At 42.8% G+C, this 17572-nt stretch overlaps 1 protein-coding gene across 18 annotated transcripts in view; it reads left to right on the top strand.

Annotated features, from left to right (window-relative positions):
- PNPLA4 (patatin like domain 4, phospholipase and triacylglycerol lipase) overlaps positions 1-17572 on the top strand; it is a 110305-nt gene that overhangs the window by 13783 nt on the left and 78950 nt on the right. For all 18 annotated transcript variants that reach the window (XR_014259159.1, XM_082448149.1, XM_082448153.1 and 15 more), the window contains one exon: positions 11375-11440. Coding sequence is in view for 17 of the 18 variants with exons in the window: in XM_082448149.1 (XP_082304275.1) it covers positions 11375-11440 (66 nt within the window). In the remaining variant the exon portion in view is untranslated. The remainder of the gene's footprint in view (positions 1-11374; positions 11441-17572) is intronic.

The following is a 17572-nucleotide window of genomic DNA, read 5'->3' as shown; positions in this document are numbered from 1 at the left end:
TGTAGATTGCTTTGGGTAGTAGAGTCATTTTCACAGTGTTGATTCTTCCAATCCAAGAACATGGTATATCTCTCCATCTATTTGTATCATCTTTAATTTCTTTCATCAGTGTCTTATAATTTTCTGCATACAGGTCTTTTGTCTCCTTAGGTAGGTTTATTCCTACATATTTTATTCTTTTTGTTGCAATGGTAAACGGGAGTGTTTTCTTAATTTCACTTTCAGATTTTTCATCATTAGCGTATAGGAATGCAAGAGATTTCTGTGCATTAATTTTGTATCCTGCTACTTTACCAAATTCATTGATTAGTTCTAGTTTTCTGGTAGCATCTTTAGGATTCTCTATGTATAGTATCATGTCATCTGCAAACAGTGACAGCTTTACTTCTTCTTTTCCGATTTGGATTCCTTTTATTTCTTTTTCTTCTCTGATTGCTGTGGCTAACACTTCCAAAACTATGTTGAACTATAGTGGTGAGAGTGGGCAACCTTGTCTTGTTCCTGATCTTAGTGGAAATGGTTTCAGTTTTTCATCATTGAGGACAATGTTGGCTGTGGGTTTGTCATATATGGCCTTTATTATGTTGATGAAAGTTCCCTCTATGCCTACTTTCTACAGGGCTTTTATCATAAATGGGTGTTGAATTTTGTCGAAAGCTTTCTCTGCATCTATTGAGATGATCATATGGTTTTTCTCCTTCAATTTGTTAATATGATGTATCACGTTGATTGATTTGCGTATATTGAAGAATTCTTGCATTCCTGGAATAAACCCCACTTGATCATGCTGTATGATCCTTTTAATGTGCTGTTAGATTCTGTTTGCTAGTATCTTGTTGAGGATTTTTGCATCTATGTTCATCAGTGATATTGGCCTATAGTTTTCTTTCTTTGTGACATCTTTGTCTGGTTTTGGTATCAGGGTGATGGTGGCCTCGTAGAATGAGTTTGGGAGTGTTCCTCCCTCTGCAATATTTTGGAAGAGTTTGAGAAGGATAGGTGTTAGCTCTTCTCTAAATGTTTGATAGAATTCGCCTGTGAAGCCATCTGGTCCTGGGCTTTTGTTTGTTGGAAGATTTTTAATCACAGTTTCAATTTCAGTGCTTGTGATTGGTCTGTTCATATTTTCTATTTCTTCCTGGTTCAGTCTTGGCAGGTTGTGCATTTCTAAGAATTTGTCCATTGCTTCCCGGTTGTCCATTTTATTGACATACAGTTGCTTGTAGTAATCTCTCATGATCGTTTGTATTTCTGCAGTGTCAGTTGTTCCTTCTCCTTTTTCATTTCTAATTCTATTGATTTGAGTCTTCTCCCATTTTTTCTTGATGAGTCTGGCTAATGGTTTATCAGTTTTGTTTATCTTCTCAAAGAACCAGCTTTCAGTTTTATTGATCTTTGCTATTGTCTCCTTCATTTCTTTTTCATTTATTTCTGATCTGATCTTTATGATTTCTTTCCTTCTGCTAGCTTTGGAGTTTTTTTGTTCTTCTTTCTCTAATTGCTTTAGGTGCAAGGTTAGGTTGTTTATTCAAGATGTTTCCTGTTTCTTGATGTAGGCTTGTATTGCTATAAACTTCCCTCTTAGAACTGCTTTTGCTGCATCCCATAGGTTTTGGGTCATTGTGTCTCCATTGTCATTTGCTTCTAGATAATTTTTGATTTCCCCTTTGATTTCTTCAGTGATCACTTCGTTATTTAGTAGTGTATTGTGTAGTCTCCATGTGTTTGTATTTTTTACAGATCTTTTCCTGTAATTGATATCTAGTCTCATAGCGTTGTGGTCGGAAAAGATACTTGATACGATTTCAATTTTCTTAAATTTACCAAGGCTTGATTTGTGACCCAAGATATGATCTATACTGGAGAATGTTCTGTGAGCACTTGAGAAAAATGTGTATTCTGTTGTTTTTGGGTGGAATGTCCGTCCTATAAATACCAATTAAGTCCATCTTGTTTAATGTATCATTTAAAGCTTGTGTGTTCTTATTTATTTTCGTTTTGGATGATCTGTCCATTGGTGAAAGTGGGGTGTTAAAGTCCCCTACTATGATTGTGTTACTGTCGATTTCCCCTTTTATGGCTGTTAGTATTAGCCTTATGTATTGAGGTGCTCCTATGTTGGGTGCATAAATATTTACAATTGTTATACCTTCTTCTTGGATCGATCTCTTGATCATTATGTAGTGTCCTTCTTTGTCTCTTGTAATAGTCTTTATTTTAAAGCCTATTTTGTCTGATATGAGAATTGCTACTCCAGCTTTCTTTTGATTTCCATTTGCATGGAATATCTTTTTCCATCCCCTCACTTTCAGTCTGTATGTGTCCCTAGGTCTGAAGTGGGTGTCTTGTAGACAGCATATATACGGGTCTTGTTTTTGTATCCATTCAGCCAGTCTGTGTCTTTTGGTGGAAGCATTTAATCCATTTACATTTAAGGTAATTATTGATATGTATGTTCCTATTCCCATTTTCTTAAATGTTTTGGGTTTGTTATTGTAGGTGTTTTCCTTCTCTTGTGTTTCTTGCCTAGAGAAGTTCCTTTAGCATTTGTTGTAAAGCTGGTTTGGTGGTGCTGAACTCTCTCAGCTTTTGCTTGTCTGTTAAGGTTTTAATTTCTCCATCAAATCTGAATGAGATCCTTGCTGGGTAGAGTAATCTTGGTTGTAGGTTTTTCTCCTTCACGACTTTAAGTATATCCTGCCACTCCCTTCTGGCTTGCAGAGTTTCTGCTGAAAGATCAGCTGTTAACCTTATGGGGATTCCCTTGTGTGTTATTTGTTGTTTTTCCCTTGCTGCTTTTAATATGTTTTCTTTATATTTAATTTTTGATAGTTTGATTAATATGTGTCTTGGCGTGTTTCTCCTTGGATTTATCCTGTATGGGACTCTCTGCTTCGAGAACTTGATTAACTATTTCCTTTCCCATATTAGGGAAGTTTTCAACTATAATCTCTTCAAATATTTTCTCAGTCCCTTTCTTTTTCTCTTCTTCTTCTGGGACCCCTATAATTCGAATGTTGGTGTGTTTAATGTTGTCCCAGAGGTCTCTGAGACTGTCCTCAGTTCTTTTCATTCTTTTTACTTTATTCTGCTCTGCAGTAGTTATTTCCACTATTTTATCTTCCAGGTCACTTATCCGTTCTTCTGCCTCAGTTATTCTGCTATTGATCTCTTCTAGAGTATTTTTAATTTCATTTATTGTGTTTTTCATCGTTGCTTGGTTCCTCTTTAGTTCTTCTACATCCTTGTTAAATGTTTCTTGCATTTTGTCTATTCTATTTCCAAGATTTTGGATCATATTTACTATCATTATTCTGAATTCATTTTCAGGTAGACTGCCTATTTCCTCTTCATTTGTTAGGTCTGGTGTGTTTTGACCCTGCTCCTTCATCTGCTGTGTGTTTTTCTGTCTTCTCGTTTTGCTTATCTTACTGTGTTTGGGGTCTCCTTTTCACAGGCTGCAGGTTCGTAGTTCCCGTTGTTCTTGGTATCTGTCCCCAGTGGCTAAGGTTGGTTCAGTGGGTTGTGTAGGCTTCCTGGTGGAGGGGACTAGTGCCTGTGTTCTGGTGGATGAGGCTGGATCTTGTCTTTCTGGTGGGCAGGTCCACGTCTGGTGGTGTGTTTTGGGGTGTCTGTGGCCTTATGATTTTAGGCAGCCTCTCTGCTAATGGATGGGGCTGTGTTCCTGTCTTGCTAGTTGTTTGGCATAGGGTGTCCAGCACTGTAGCTTGCTGGTCGTTGAGTGAAGCTGGGTCTTGATGTTGAGATGGAGATCTCTGAGAGATTTTCACCATTTGGTATTATGTGGAGCTGGGAGGTCTCTTGTGGACCAGTGTCCTGAAGTTGGCTCTCCTACCTCAGAGGCACAACCCTGATGCCTGGCTGGAGCACCAAGAGCCTTTCATCCACACAGCTCGGAATAAAAGGGAGAAAAAATAGAGAGAAAGAAAGAGGATAAAATAAAATAAAATAAAGCTATTATAATAAAAAATAAGAAAAAAATTATTAAGAAAAAATTTATTAAGAAAAATTTTTTTTAATTTTTTAAAATAAATTTATTAATTTTTTACAATAAATAAGAAAAAAATTATTAAGAGAAAATTTATTAAGAAAAAAATTTTTAATTTTTAAAAATAAAAAATAAGAAAAAAATTATTAAGATAAAAAGATTTTTTAATTTTTTAAAATAAAAAATAAGGAAAAGATTATTAAGAAAAAATTTATTAAGAAAAAAAGGTTTTTAAGTGAAAAAAAAAACAACGGATGGACCAAACCCTAGGACAAATGGTGAAAGCAAAGCTATGCAGACAAAATCTCACCCAGAAGCATACACATATACACTCACAAAAAAAGGAAAAGGGGAAAAATTAATATATCCTGCTCCCAAAGTCCACCTCCTGAATTTGGGATGATTCGTTGTCTATTCAGGTATTCAACAGATGCAGGTACATCAAGTTGTTTGTGGAGCTTTAATCCGCTGCTTCTGAGACTGCTGGGAGAAATTTCCCTTTCTCTTGTTTGTTCATACACCTCCCGGGGTTCAGCTTTGGATTTGGACCCGCTTCTGCGTGTAGGTCGCCTGAGGGCGTCTGTTCTTCGCTCACACAGGACAGGGTTAAAGGAGCAGCTGATTCGGGGGCTCTGGCTCACTCAGGCCGCGGGGAGGGAGGGGTACGGATGCGGGGCGAGCCTGTGGCGGCAGAGGCCGGCGTGACGTTGCACCAGCCTGAGGCACGCTGTGTGTCCTCCCGGGGAAGTTGTCCCCGGATCACAGGACCCTGGCAGTGGCGGGCTGCACAGGCTCCCGGGAGGGACGGTGTGGATAGTGACCTGTGCTCGCACACAGGCTTCTTGGTGGCGGCAGCAGCAGCCTTAGCGTCTCATGCCCGTCTCTGAGGTCTGTGCTGATAGCCGCGGCTTGCGCCCGTCTCTGGAGCTCGTTTAGGCGGCGCTCTGAATCCCCTCTCCTTGCGCACCGCGAAACAAAGAGGCAAGAAAAAGTCTCTTGCCTCTTCGGCAGCTGCAGACTTTTTCCTGTCACTTGTTTTTTGTGCATCTCCCAGTGTTCCTATTTAGGTCTGTCATTCCCTGATGGTGTCCTCTGAGGATAATTATGTTCGAGCCTCAGTTTTCTCAACTGTGAAATGGAAATGAAAGCTAATCGGTGTTACCATGGCGAGTAAAGTGAAAAAATCATGTAAAAGTGTGCATGAAATAGTCAAGTCCTATAAGCTTGTTAATTACAGTCAATATTTAGTAAATAATGAACAAATAAGATAACAAGCCACACACGTCACTGGTCAGCATCCCTGTGTGAGTCTGTCATGAAATTTTAAGGTCCCAGCTTTCTTTTTGCAGACTGGGTAGGCTTCACCCTTTCTTAAACATTTTCTTCTTTTACCCCTTATCTTTGTTCATGAGCAGCATGCTCACCTACATCTCTAAAATCTCGGGAAATGGATTACGACCAAGTTTTGCTGCCTTTAGGCATCTGATTTTATACCTCTTCAACCATTGACCTGGTGTACATTCACCAATGTGCTTTTGTGTGATCATTCATACTTAAATTATATTAACCTCACTTTTGGTGGCATGAAAAAATTATTCTTTCATCTGATAGCTGCAGTGATAGTTGATTATTTTCTGAGAACCTCTTTGGACCAATTATGTGGTCCAAAGACTCATTTTATTTGAGATTGGATTTCCATAGTATTTGGGATCTTATGTCCATGGTGATTTAATTCAGTGCTATGGTCTGAATGTTTGTGTCCCCCCCCAGATTCCTGTGTTGAAATCCTAACCCCCAATATGATGGTACTTGGAGGCAGGGGTCTGTGGGAAGTGATTAGGTCATGAGGGTGGAGCCCTCATGAATGAGATTAGTGCCCTTGTAAAAGAGACCCCAGAGAGCTCCCTCACCTCTTCCACCATGTGAGGACATAGAAGTGGGTTCTCAGTAGACACTGAATCTGCCAGCCCCTTGATCTTGGACTTCTGAGATTCCAGAACTGTGAGAAAATAAACCTGTGTCCTTTCTAAGCCACCCAGTCTGTGGTATTTTGTTGTAGAAGCCTGAGCAGACTGAGAGAGGAACTTGGCACTGACAGGTGAGGATGCTGCTGTAACAAATACATAAAAGTGTGGAAGCGGCTTTGGGCTGAGTAACGGGCAGGGGCTCAATGAGTTGAGAGGTGCACGTTAGAAAAAGCCTGCGTTGCCGTCGGTGATTCTGGTGACGACTCGGAAAGAAAAAACAAACCGTAGAGAGAGCCTCCATCTTCTTAGAGAGACCTGGATAGTAAAGGCCATACTGATGAGGTCTCAGACGGAAGCGAGGAAATGTTATCAGACAATGGAGGAAAGGTCACCCGTGTTATACATTGACCAAGAATAGCAGGATTATGTTCATGTCCTCGTGTTCTGGGGATGGTAGAACTTGCAAGTGATGACACTGGATATTTGATGAGGTGATTTCTAAGCAAAGTGTTGAAGGAGCAGCCTGGTTTCTCTTGGCTACTTAGAGTAAAACGCAAGAAGAGAGAAATACTTAAAGATGGAATTGTTCCTCAGAAGCAAAGCAGAACTTAAAGATTTGGAACATTCTCAGCCTATGCATACTGGAGAGAATAAGAGAGCCTGTTTAGGACACAACAGGAAGGGTGTTGCCATCTGGCCAGATAACCTTGTGATAAGGAGGTTTGATGAGTTGGCCGTCTAGACAGAAGCCAGGACCTATATGTAGTCGAAGACCATGGACAAAGGCCATTCAGAGATCATCAGGGCGGCTCCCTTCCACCAGAGGCCCCCGAGTGCCAGGACCCCCGCCAGCACAGGGCACTGCAGAGACATCCCACTAGGGCAGTGCCCTGCAGAGCCATGGGGGTGGGGCTAAGCCCCACATTGCCCGGTAACCCCATACTGTAGAGCACTGATTCCAGCCCTGGGGAGCGTCGGCCAGGAGGCCCAGGCACAGAGGCAAATACTTGTCATGGGTCCTTAGCAACTCCTTGATTTGTGGACCCGTTTACATATTGTGCCCTGAATGTCCCAATGTGTACATCTTGCACCTGAACTCACTCATTTTAAGCTCCACATTTTATTCTGGGCTATCCTTCTTCGGAAGGAAACATGCAATCAGGAAATCCAAACATATTTCAATATTAGCCTCCCGCAACGCATACTTAGGGAAGTAAACCCTTTATTTAAAAGAAAGTTGTACGTCACCTCCACAGCTCAGCAGGAATGACTTTGAAATTAACCGTGCCACGGAGGGATAGTGTTCTGGCACTTGTCTGAATTGGTACAAATCATCGAATTTGTGTTTAAAACTGACGCCCCGTGTATGTGCTCTGAGATGGTCTTTTGACATCCATGAATGCTCTTTGACACACATACACCCAGGAAGGCGGTCCTGCAGAATGGTGTCCCTCTTGGGAAGAAGAACCCTGTCTCCATTGCCAGGATGTCCTGAATTTCCTTGCAGACAGCGAACATGCTCTTACAGCAAGACCTTCTCACGTTTAGCCCTGTGAAGGTGAAATAAGGACTGAATTTAAGATTGGTCATTATCTTGAAGACTGGGTAAGATAAATTTGAATCTGCCTTTGAATTTCAACTACACCAGCAGGTTCTGAATACACAGCCAGATTCTCATTAAACTCCACAGTCAACTTTAGGCATAAATGAAACTGGTTGAGAATTTATTCTCTAAGGAAGCCAGGCCACATAATTTTCTAAACACCCCTTTTCTATAAAATGTAAAATGAAAAGAGCTAGTCTGAATGTGTATTGAATACACACTTGGCAATGCTTTATACAGTTGCTACAGGAAGTCGCTGACTTTTATTTTTATCCTTGTGTATTTGGTGAGAAGGAAACAGAAACCAAATCAATGGTTTAACATACATGTAATTCTTAAAGTGCTGGGCTAAGTGACAGGGCAGGAACACTAACTAGGTCCCTGCCTTCTGTGTTGGTGTCCTCAACCAAAACAGTCTGCAGACATGGCTAAATGTCCCCAGGGGGCTCAGACCCGCCCCCCCCCCCGCCGCCACAACTTGAGAACCACTGCCCTAGATGTATCCATATTTGTTGGTGAGAAAAATTTCACTGGAACACCAGTGAGGTAAGACAGTAGAAGAGCATGTTTAGGCATAATAGTACATATTTCATGAACTGTCTCCCGCCTTAGAAAATCCTGTTTGCTTACAGTAAAATGGCAGAAAGCTGACATCGAATAAGACAAGCCACTTAGTTCCTAACTATCAAAACCTAATTTTCCCACTAACCATAGTTTGATACACAAATCACTAGCCCGCATAAACTGTGACAGAACAAATACACTGAGTTTGGGGGGAATGACGGGTATTTTCCAGTTCACTGCACTTTTCATATCAGTTCAGAGGATTCTTACTGTTACTATCTGTATCAAAGTAATTGGATAGCATTTTTCATCTAAACAGCTCAAAAAGAGTTCTAAGCATTAACTTGTGAACTTCACATTATAACTTGACACACAGGAGGTAAAAAACCCACATAATTCTGTTTCTAAGGGTAGTGATTTTTTTTCTTTTTTCTTTTTTCTTTTTTGCAGGCCACATGTCTGCTTGTTATAGTGAAGTAAGTCATTACAGTTATAGAGTGTGTTTGGCCGTTTAAAGGCATCTAAGTACTGTAATTTCCCAATATGTGTACTATCCACAAATTGTTTCAGTTATCGCTATGGTGCAGTGTTGCATGTTTGCCGAATAACTTCATTAAATAGCTGCATTGTGCTTGCAGAACGTACCTAGGGTCTGTAATTATTTTTTTAAAGGAGTAGCCAACCGATGATAGGGCCAGATTAGTTAGGGTGAAGGCAGTGACCGTAACTGTGAACAGCCTTGCTCTGGAAAATGCTCAGCTGCCCAGGTCGGGGCTACCAGGGGGCTGACGAGGTTGGGCCTGAAGAAGCTTGGTTTCTATCCTGTCGGCCCCGCGGATGGATGTGATCTTCCGCACATCACCGGAGGGGATGTTCACTCCTGCTTGGCGTCTCTGTGGAGAGGGTGTGGGTAATGTCACGGGGGCCACTCTGTCACGCCCCACACCGAAAGCTGAGATTTTGAAATGAATGCCTAAGGGGGGGCTCGTTTGCATTGACCCTTCTTAGAAGGCTGAGAAATCTTGTGCAAGGGTGTCATCATACCGTGGCTTCATGCTTTGCTCTCGACACCTTACAGTTCTGAATACCTGCATTTTCACTCCACACGGGGCCCAGAGGTTGTGTAGCTGATCCTGGCACCCAGCATCAGCCTGGCACAGCAGAGATGTGCAGTAGCACCTGGCATGATCCCTTCCTGTCTCCTGCTAGAGTCCCTTTGTTGTGCTTTGACACCATCGAGTTTGCTTCTACTCCAGTCCGAAGCCCCGCCATGCTTCTCGGGCCAGCTGTCAGGGGCCCGTGGCTGAGGCCGCACTTGGGCCCAGGACCGATGCCCTGGCGTTCACGTACACAGCAGCATGGGAGGATGCTGTTTCCCCACCACGGAGGGTCTTCATTCCTACTGTGGAGAAGGGGGCGCACCTGCAGGTATCAGTAGCTTCAGACTGTGAAGGAGATGCAGACCCTTTCCCCGTCTGCGGGATCTTTGGTCACAAGGAGCCATCACATAAGAAAGTCTGTGCCAAGTCCCAGCGGTGTCGCAATGCAGTTGTGTCAGGTCGCCGCCCACAGAGGAGTGTCCTGTAGAAATCACGTTATGCTGGTGACTGGGTCTCTCATTTACTTGCACTTCAGAATAAATCAGCTATTTTTAAAAAATTTTATTGGAGTATAGTTGCTTTACAATGTTGTGATAGTTTCAGGTGTACAGCAAAGTGAGTCAGCTATACATATATATATATATCCCCTCTTTTTTGGATTTCCTTCCCATTTAGGTCACCACGGAACATTGAGTAGAGTTCCCTGAGCTATACAGTAGGTTCTCATTAGTTATCTATTTTATACATAGTATCAATAGTGTATATATGTCAATCCCAATCTCCCAGTTCATCCCATCCCCCCCTTTCCTCCCTTGGTATCCATAGGTTTGTTCTCTATGTCTGTGTCTCTGTTTCTGTTTTGCAGATAAGATCACCTATACCATTTTTCTAGATACCACATATATGTGTTAATATACATTATTTGTTTTTCTCCTTCTGACTTACTTCACTCTGTATGACAGTCTCTAGGTCCATCCACGTCTCTACAAGTGACCCAATTTCATTCTTGTTTTATGGCTGAGTAATATTCCATTGTACATATGTACCACATCTTCTTTATTCATTCCTCCGTTGATGGACATTTAGGTTGCTTCTATGTCCTAGCTCTTGTAAATAGTGCTGCAATGAACATTGGGGTGCATGTGTCTTTTTGAATTATGGTTTTCTCTGGGTATATGCCCAGTAGTGGGATTGCTGGGTTTTGAGAGCGGACCTCAAAAATCATACTTATAGCATTCTTTCTTTGGGGTAAATGCCCTCTGATTTCTAAAGAATTCTAAGTGGATGATGTACAAATCATTCTGGGGACTGTAATCCCGTTCTGAATAATATCTACTTGGAAAAAAACATCTCGTGGACTCTTTGACAACAAACAGCCGTGGAGTCCTCACTTATCATTGAAGGACTGGGGCTTAAGTATTCCATATCTAATACTGTGTCTTTCCAACTAGAACACTAGCGATTTGAAAACTGCATTGCAGAATAAAACTTGTACATGTCAGAAAAGCTCCCAGAGCTCAGCTTCTTCTGTAGGAAGAAATGGTAATATTTTAAGTGGCAATCTTTTTCGACTTTTTAAATGGAAGATAAAGTATAATTGGTGCCCCTCCCTGCCAGTGTCGCATTACATATCCAGGCCATGTAACTAGCCCATGAAATGTGCTACATTCTGCTGACATAAATGAAAACATCCCCTGAGCTGTAATAACCAGAGGGGTTTGTTTCTCTGGAAGACAGAGTGAAACTTTCAAATAATTCTTACAGTGTAGGATGGAACATCGTAAATAACTTACTTGCAACCTGTACACACCCAGGAATTCAGACTTACCTGGACTTTAATTTTGTAATGACTTGGCTGTCTACAATTAAAGTGCCAGTATTACTCGGGTGAAGTGGATGGAGTTGGAGAACAATGAATTGTGCATATCTCTTTGAGGTCTTTTCCGATATCAATAAATGTTATCTTCTATTTAAGTGTGTCCCACTGTGCACTTGAAATACATGGAACTTATTTCATTTTTATAGTAAATTTTTGTACGTGTAAACAATTTTAATTTCATAGTAGGTGACATGAACTGTATCGTAGGAATGTTAACGCGTCCTTTCACAAGCTGTTTCTTTATCCGTCTAGGTCCTGTTAGCCAGCAGCTTCGTGCCCGTTTACGCAGGACTAAAGCCCGTGGAATACAAAGGGCAGGTAAGATGCTTACGACTGACAAATGATCAGTAAATCCCGTGTTCATACGTTTCCTTTGAAAGATCCAATTGTATTGTTATTCTGGTGGCTCCAACTCCATTTGTATGCCTTGTTTCCCCATAGTTTTGTTTCTGTTTCGCAGAAAAAAGCAAAAAAAAATCAAGTGCAGGTGCTGTGGTGCCCTATCGCCTGCACACCTACACACACACCAGTAACCAGACACAGTATCTATTCAACACACACCAGAGTTAAAAGTTGTGTGATGAAACACAGTAGCTATGTAATACATAAACCGGAGATATGCATCTCAGAACCAAATACAGTATCTGTTTAACCCACACCAGAGACACGTACTTTGTCATCAAATACACTGTCTCTTTAACACCTGCTCAAGGTCAGGCACATATTCATGCATGATTAATGCCATTTGTTTTATATATACATGCTATGTACGTATTCATTCATCAATGTGTACAGGAAAAGTGTTTAATAGCTGTCCTTCATTCTTTCACTTTGAAGGTCCAGCAAAGGGCCTGTGCTCAGTGAATGCATGGTCTTACAACCAAGGAATTGACTTTTGCAAATCTCTTAGCTAGTGGGATTGGGGATCCGTCTGTGTTCTGACCTTGTCAGGCCTTGTGATTTTCTTTCTCTGAGTTTTCCTGGTCATTCCCGCCCTTTTCTGTGCTTCTCATAGGATCCTTGGCCCAAAGCAGTCTGCCCTGGGACGGTTGTCTCAAACGGGCAGATGAGGGGGATGAGGCTGAGTAACTGCATGAGGCCATGTAGATGGAGAGCCTAAGAGTGGGCCATCAGGTCCAACTTGGACTCTGTTGATTACCTATGTGCATACAGTATGTTATTTGCAGCGATGGGCTTACATGCTGTAGGCTAAAACCCTCTTTGTGACCAAGTAGAAACGTAATATACATTGAATTTTTAAAAGCAGCATAAAATAAACCCATGGAAACCCAGGTGTTTTTTTGTTGTTGTTGTTTTGGGTTTTATTTTCCTATTTTGGATACTGCCTCTCAGAGCTAGCAGATACTCAGTTACCAAGGAGTATGATCTTTGCTGTCCTTTGAAAATTTGAGAGGTATCCCCCTTTACATAATGATTTTAAAGTAAGTTAAGTAGCATTTTCTCTTAGAGCCGTAAAAAAATCAACATTTATTTTTACATATAAATTTCGAATACAGATGCTATCAAAATCAATTTTACATTATGGTTATGAACTTTAATTTTATGATCTGAAATGTAATGATTTTACTTCACGCTATTGCTTGATAATATATAATCATGACAGAAATGGCTAAATGGTAGAAAAAAATATGCAAAATGCTCAGCTGTTTCATGAGATTGTATATGATCATGAAAAGGGGATTCAGAATCCAAAAATCAACAGAATTGCCGTTGTGATGGATAAATTAAGAGGTGGTGACTGAGAACGTGGGATGTAGGTATAGTAAGGAAGTGATGGAAAGGAGATGGGGGGGGAGGGATGGAATCAAGGCTAGAACAGAGCTGAGGCCCAGCAGCCTAGTATATTCTAAGACTATGCTGAACATTTCCCGTGTTTAAATAGTAATAACTGTATTATGAAGGAGGTGCGGGTGGTAATGGCTCCTAGTTTCTTCCAACATATACTGTCCTTTTCTTCCTTAGTAACAGAAACCCAATTTTTTTCTGGGCCTGTTACTGTGTAGCTAAAAGGCCACATTCTCCAGCTTCCCTTGCAGCTAGGTGTGGCCATCCCCTTATGTGCTGGCAGTGAGAGGTAGGCCGAATTACTGTGGGACTTACAGGAAGGGAGGTTGTGTACCTTTCTTTCTTTCCTGCTGCCTGGAACTTAGATGTGATGACCAGAGCTCTGGCAGCTGTTGTGGATCATGAGGTCACAGATCACACCCTAGATAGAGACAAATAATGAGATGGAAAGACCTGGGCCCTGAGTGACTTGAGGAGGGGGACCTTACCAGTCCACCTTCTGTATTTCTTTTACCAGGAAAAGTAAAACTTCCTGTTTTTATTGCTTTCTATTGGATGCATTAGAGTTCACTCCCATGTGCTGTGGGGATTATTACCTCCGTATTTTACAGATGAGGAAATTGAGTTGTAGAAACATTCATTCACTTCACTGAGGTCACCAAGCTTAGTAAGGGGGCAACTTTCCCAGGATGATCTCTAATGTTTGCATCTGTGCTGTGCCTCTTGCTTTACTTTGCCTTGGTCATTCCTTTAAAAAAACATCTCCCTTATTTTATTTCTGTCCCGCCCCATCCCCACGGCTCCAGGTGTATGACCGGAAGCCTAGGAATAGTTAAAGGGTGAGATGTTCTCAGTTGAATTTCCTGCTGTGTGATTGAATACTTAGACAGGAACATGAAAGGGCAGCCTCCATTAAACAGGGAACGCAGCACCTGGAGGTGTGAGAAAAAAGGGACCTTGGGAGGCAGGACACGGCCTTGCTGATGACTGACATCCGTGCACAGTTGGCACGTCATAGTTACTCGTTGAATAGAACCTAACGTCTCCAGAAAGCGTTCGGTTTACCTTGGGTGTTTAAGGAAGCCCAGGAAGAGGGGCCCCCGTGCACACAGTGATGGGCAGTGTGGTCCTCAAAGACCTTGCTTCGTGTCTACAGCTACACAGTGGCGACCTGCCAGTGCCCTTGTGTGCTTGCTATGCACTCTGTCAGCCCCCTCCCCTCCCTCAGCCGAGTACGCTTTCTAGACCAGGTGAGTCTGTAGAATCGCTCCATCTTCAGGGAAGTGCGAACTTTGCTTTAAATGCAGTGTTTTGCTGTGGGTGTGAGCTTTTCCTAGTTCCATAAACCTTTGTGTCACGCTTTCTCCTGTTCTGGGTTTTGATGCTTTTGTGGAGGTCAGGTTTTGATTTGCTGGTTGGCCTTGGTGGTTTTTCTGAAGCGATGGGGGTTGCAGCAGCAGGGGGCAGAGAGAGCTCAGCAGCACTGGGGTTTGAGGCCGAGCCACAGGTGTCCTGAGCTGCTTCTGCATGCAGCTCCTGTTCAACCCGCTGACCACTCGTCTCCACGTCCGGTGTCACTTAGCTATGGAACGTACTGGGTTTTACTAATACTTATGTGTGGGCCTGATATTTTTATGGAGAAAAATCTTTTATTAATCACATAGAAGTTTCATACTTTCATAAGACTTAAAATTGACTTAAGCCACAGTAAATAACAGCATGATTCCTTCCTAAACTGTCTACCAGTTGTTTGAACTGGTACAACATCTTGGAAAACGGCTTGGTTTTCCTAATTTTTTATTTTTTTAATTTTTAAAATTAATTAATTAATTTTTAAATTTTATTTATTTATTTTTGGCTGTGTTGGGTCTTTGTTGCTGCGCACGGGCTTTCTCTAGTTGTGGCGAGCGGGGGCTACTCTTCGTTGCGGTGCGCGGGCTTCTCATTGTGGTGGCTTCTCTTGTTGCGGAGCACAGGGTCTAGGCACGTGGGCTTCAGTAGTTGTGGTGCGCTGGCTCAGTAGTTGTGCCGCACGGGCTTTGTTGCTCCGCGGCATGTGAGATCTTCCTGGACCAGGGCTCGAACCCGTGTCCCCTGCATTGGCAGGGGGATTCTTAACCCCTGCACCACCAGGGAAGTCCCTGGTTTTCCTAATTTTTAAAAAAGTTTTTGTAGCTTTCTCTGGCTTTATCTTAGGAGACTGTTTTTAGCACCCTACTTATACTTGATATTCATTAACAATTGAATAAATGAAAAAATGGAAATAAATTGAAGTTCAATCTTATCATTTTTTACCAGTGGATTTTCCTTCAGTGTACATGGCCTCTTTCCAGTGATTGAATAAGCTGTGGGAATGTGCCTACTTTCAGACCATGTTTTCACAGGTTCTGGTCATCAATGTGGAACAAGAATAAGGATTTTCAAGAGGAGCTCTTAACTGATCAGTTTTTGTTTTTGTTTTTTAATATTTATTTATTTAGGCTTTGCCAGGTCTTAGTTGCAGCACGTGGGATCTTTTTAGTTGCAGCATGCGAACTCTTAGTTGCGGCATGTGGGATCTAGTTCCCCGACCAGGGATCAAACCCGGGCACCCTGCATTGGGAGCTCGAAGTCTTACCCACTGGACCACCAGGGAGATCCCTGATCAGTTTTTTTTTGTTTTTTTTTTTTGGTTTCATTTTAAGACATAGCATTAGTGTTGGCAAGTGACTATTTTATTGTTATTTTGATATTTTAATCTCTGGAACTGATACATGCAGATCACAATAAGAGCTGTAGGTTTGTTTTTTGCTCTGAGTTAGATTTCAAGTAATATTTTAACAGTCTATTGTATAGAGAATATTTATCATTGTATTCTAGTCATTGAGCCTTTTGCATGGGTTATGAATTATTAATCTTTTCATTATTGGCATATCTGTGGGGAAGAGAACTGTAGAATACTCTGTTACTATGTATTTATATACAATTATTACTACAGTCCTTTGGCTTCTATTTCTTCATGATTTAGACCTGTCACGAGGATACGTAGCTCAATCACTGTCATAGCAAACGGTGGTGGCTGGGTGGACGACCAGCTAGGTTTGGCTTGATGGAACCCTGGTTGTCAATTTACAGCTGTGCTGAAATAGAAGCTCTTATTTTTCATCGGCTTTTTAAATTCTGCAAGTCTATTTGATTTTTGAAAAAATAGGTTAGTTTTCCAGGGAACATCTTCTATTAATAAATAGCACTTGTAGAATTTCAACTGCTAGAGTTTCCTGAAAGTTGGGTATATAGAATCACCATTTTTTTCTTTTTTTAAACAACTTGGTTTTTTTTTTTTTAATTAATTAATTTATTTATTTACTTATTTATTTTTGGCTGTGTTGGGTCTTCGTTTCTGTGCGAGGGCTTTCTCTAGTTGTGGCAAGTGGGGGCCACTCTTCATCGCGGTGCGCGGGCCTCTCACTGTCGCGGCCTCTCTTGTTGCGGAGCACAGGCTTCAGACGCGCAGGCTCAGTAGTTGTGGCTCACGGGCCCAGTTGCTCCGCGGCATGTGGGATCTTCCCAGACCAGGGCTCGAACCCGTGTCCCCTGCATTGGCAGGCAGATTCTCAACCACTGCGCCACCAGGGAAGCCCTAGAATCACCATTTTTGAGCAACCTTCAGAAATCCAAAAATTAAGTCAGCAATTTACCAAAAATCATTATTTAGTACAAGTCAGTACTGTAGGTTTTCTCAACCAGTTTTTAATTTTTGAAATTTTATTTATTTTAACCTGTCACCCTGTCATTAAAAAATCTCCTATGTCTCTTGTCCCCTCCTGTGTTTCTTCATCCCAAATGGTAGATTCTCATCTGTGTCCTGGGGGGGTGGGTATCTATTTGACACAAACACACTCCCTCTCCCTTCTCCCCCTCCCCCCTTCTTCCCTCTCCCCCTTCCCCCTCCCCCTTCCTCCCTCACCCCCCACTTCCCCCTCCCCTTCCTCCCTCCCTCTCCCCCTTCCTCCCTCCCTCTCCCTTCTCCCCCCTTCCTCCCTCTCCCCCTTCTCCTCTCCCCCTTCCTCCCTCTTCCCTCTCCCCCTTCCTCCCTCTCCCCCCTCATCCCCCCACTTCCCCCTCCCCTTCCTCCCTTCCTCTCCCTTCTCCCCCTTCCTCCCTCTCCCCCCTTCCTCCCTCTTCCCCCTCCCCTTCCTCCCTCTCCCTTCTCCCTACTTCCCCTTCCTCCCTCTCCCCCTCCCTCCCTCTCCCCCTTCTCCCCCCTCCCCCCTCCCCCTCCCCCTTTGTCCCTCTTCCCCCTCCCCCTTCCTCCTTCTCACCCCTCTGCGCTCCCACCCTCTCACCCCTCCCCTTCCTCCCTCTCCCCTCTCTCCCTACTCCCCCTTCCTCCCTCTCCCCCTTCTCCCCCTTCCTCCCTCTTCCCCTCCCCCTTCCTCCCTCTTCCCCCTCCCCCTTCCTCCCTCTCCCCCCTCCTCCTCTCCTCCCTCTCCCCTCCCTCTTTCCTCCCTCTCCCACCTCACTCCTCCCCCTTCCTCTCTCCCCCACTTCCTCCCTCACCCCTCCCCTTCCTCTCTTCCTCTCCCCCTACTCCTTCCTCCCTCTCCCCCCTCCCCTTCCTCCCTCCCTCTCCCCCCTCCCCTTCCTCCCTCCCTCTCCCCCCTC

This window comes from Balaenoptera physalus, assembly GCF_965194825.1.
Source record: "Balaenoptera physalus genome assembly, chromosome: Y".
Classification (NCBI taxonomy): Eukaryota; Metazoa; Chordata; class Mammalia; order Artiodactyla; family Balaenopteridae; genus Balaenoptera; species Balaenoptera physalus.
This window is presented reverse-complemented; position numbering and strand designations above follow the sequence as displayed.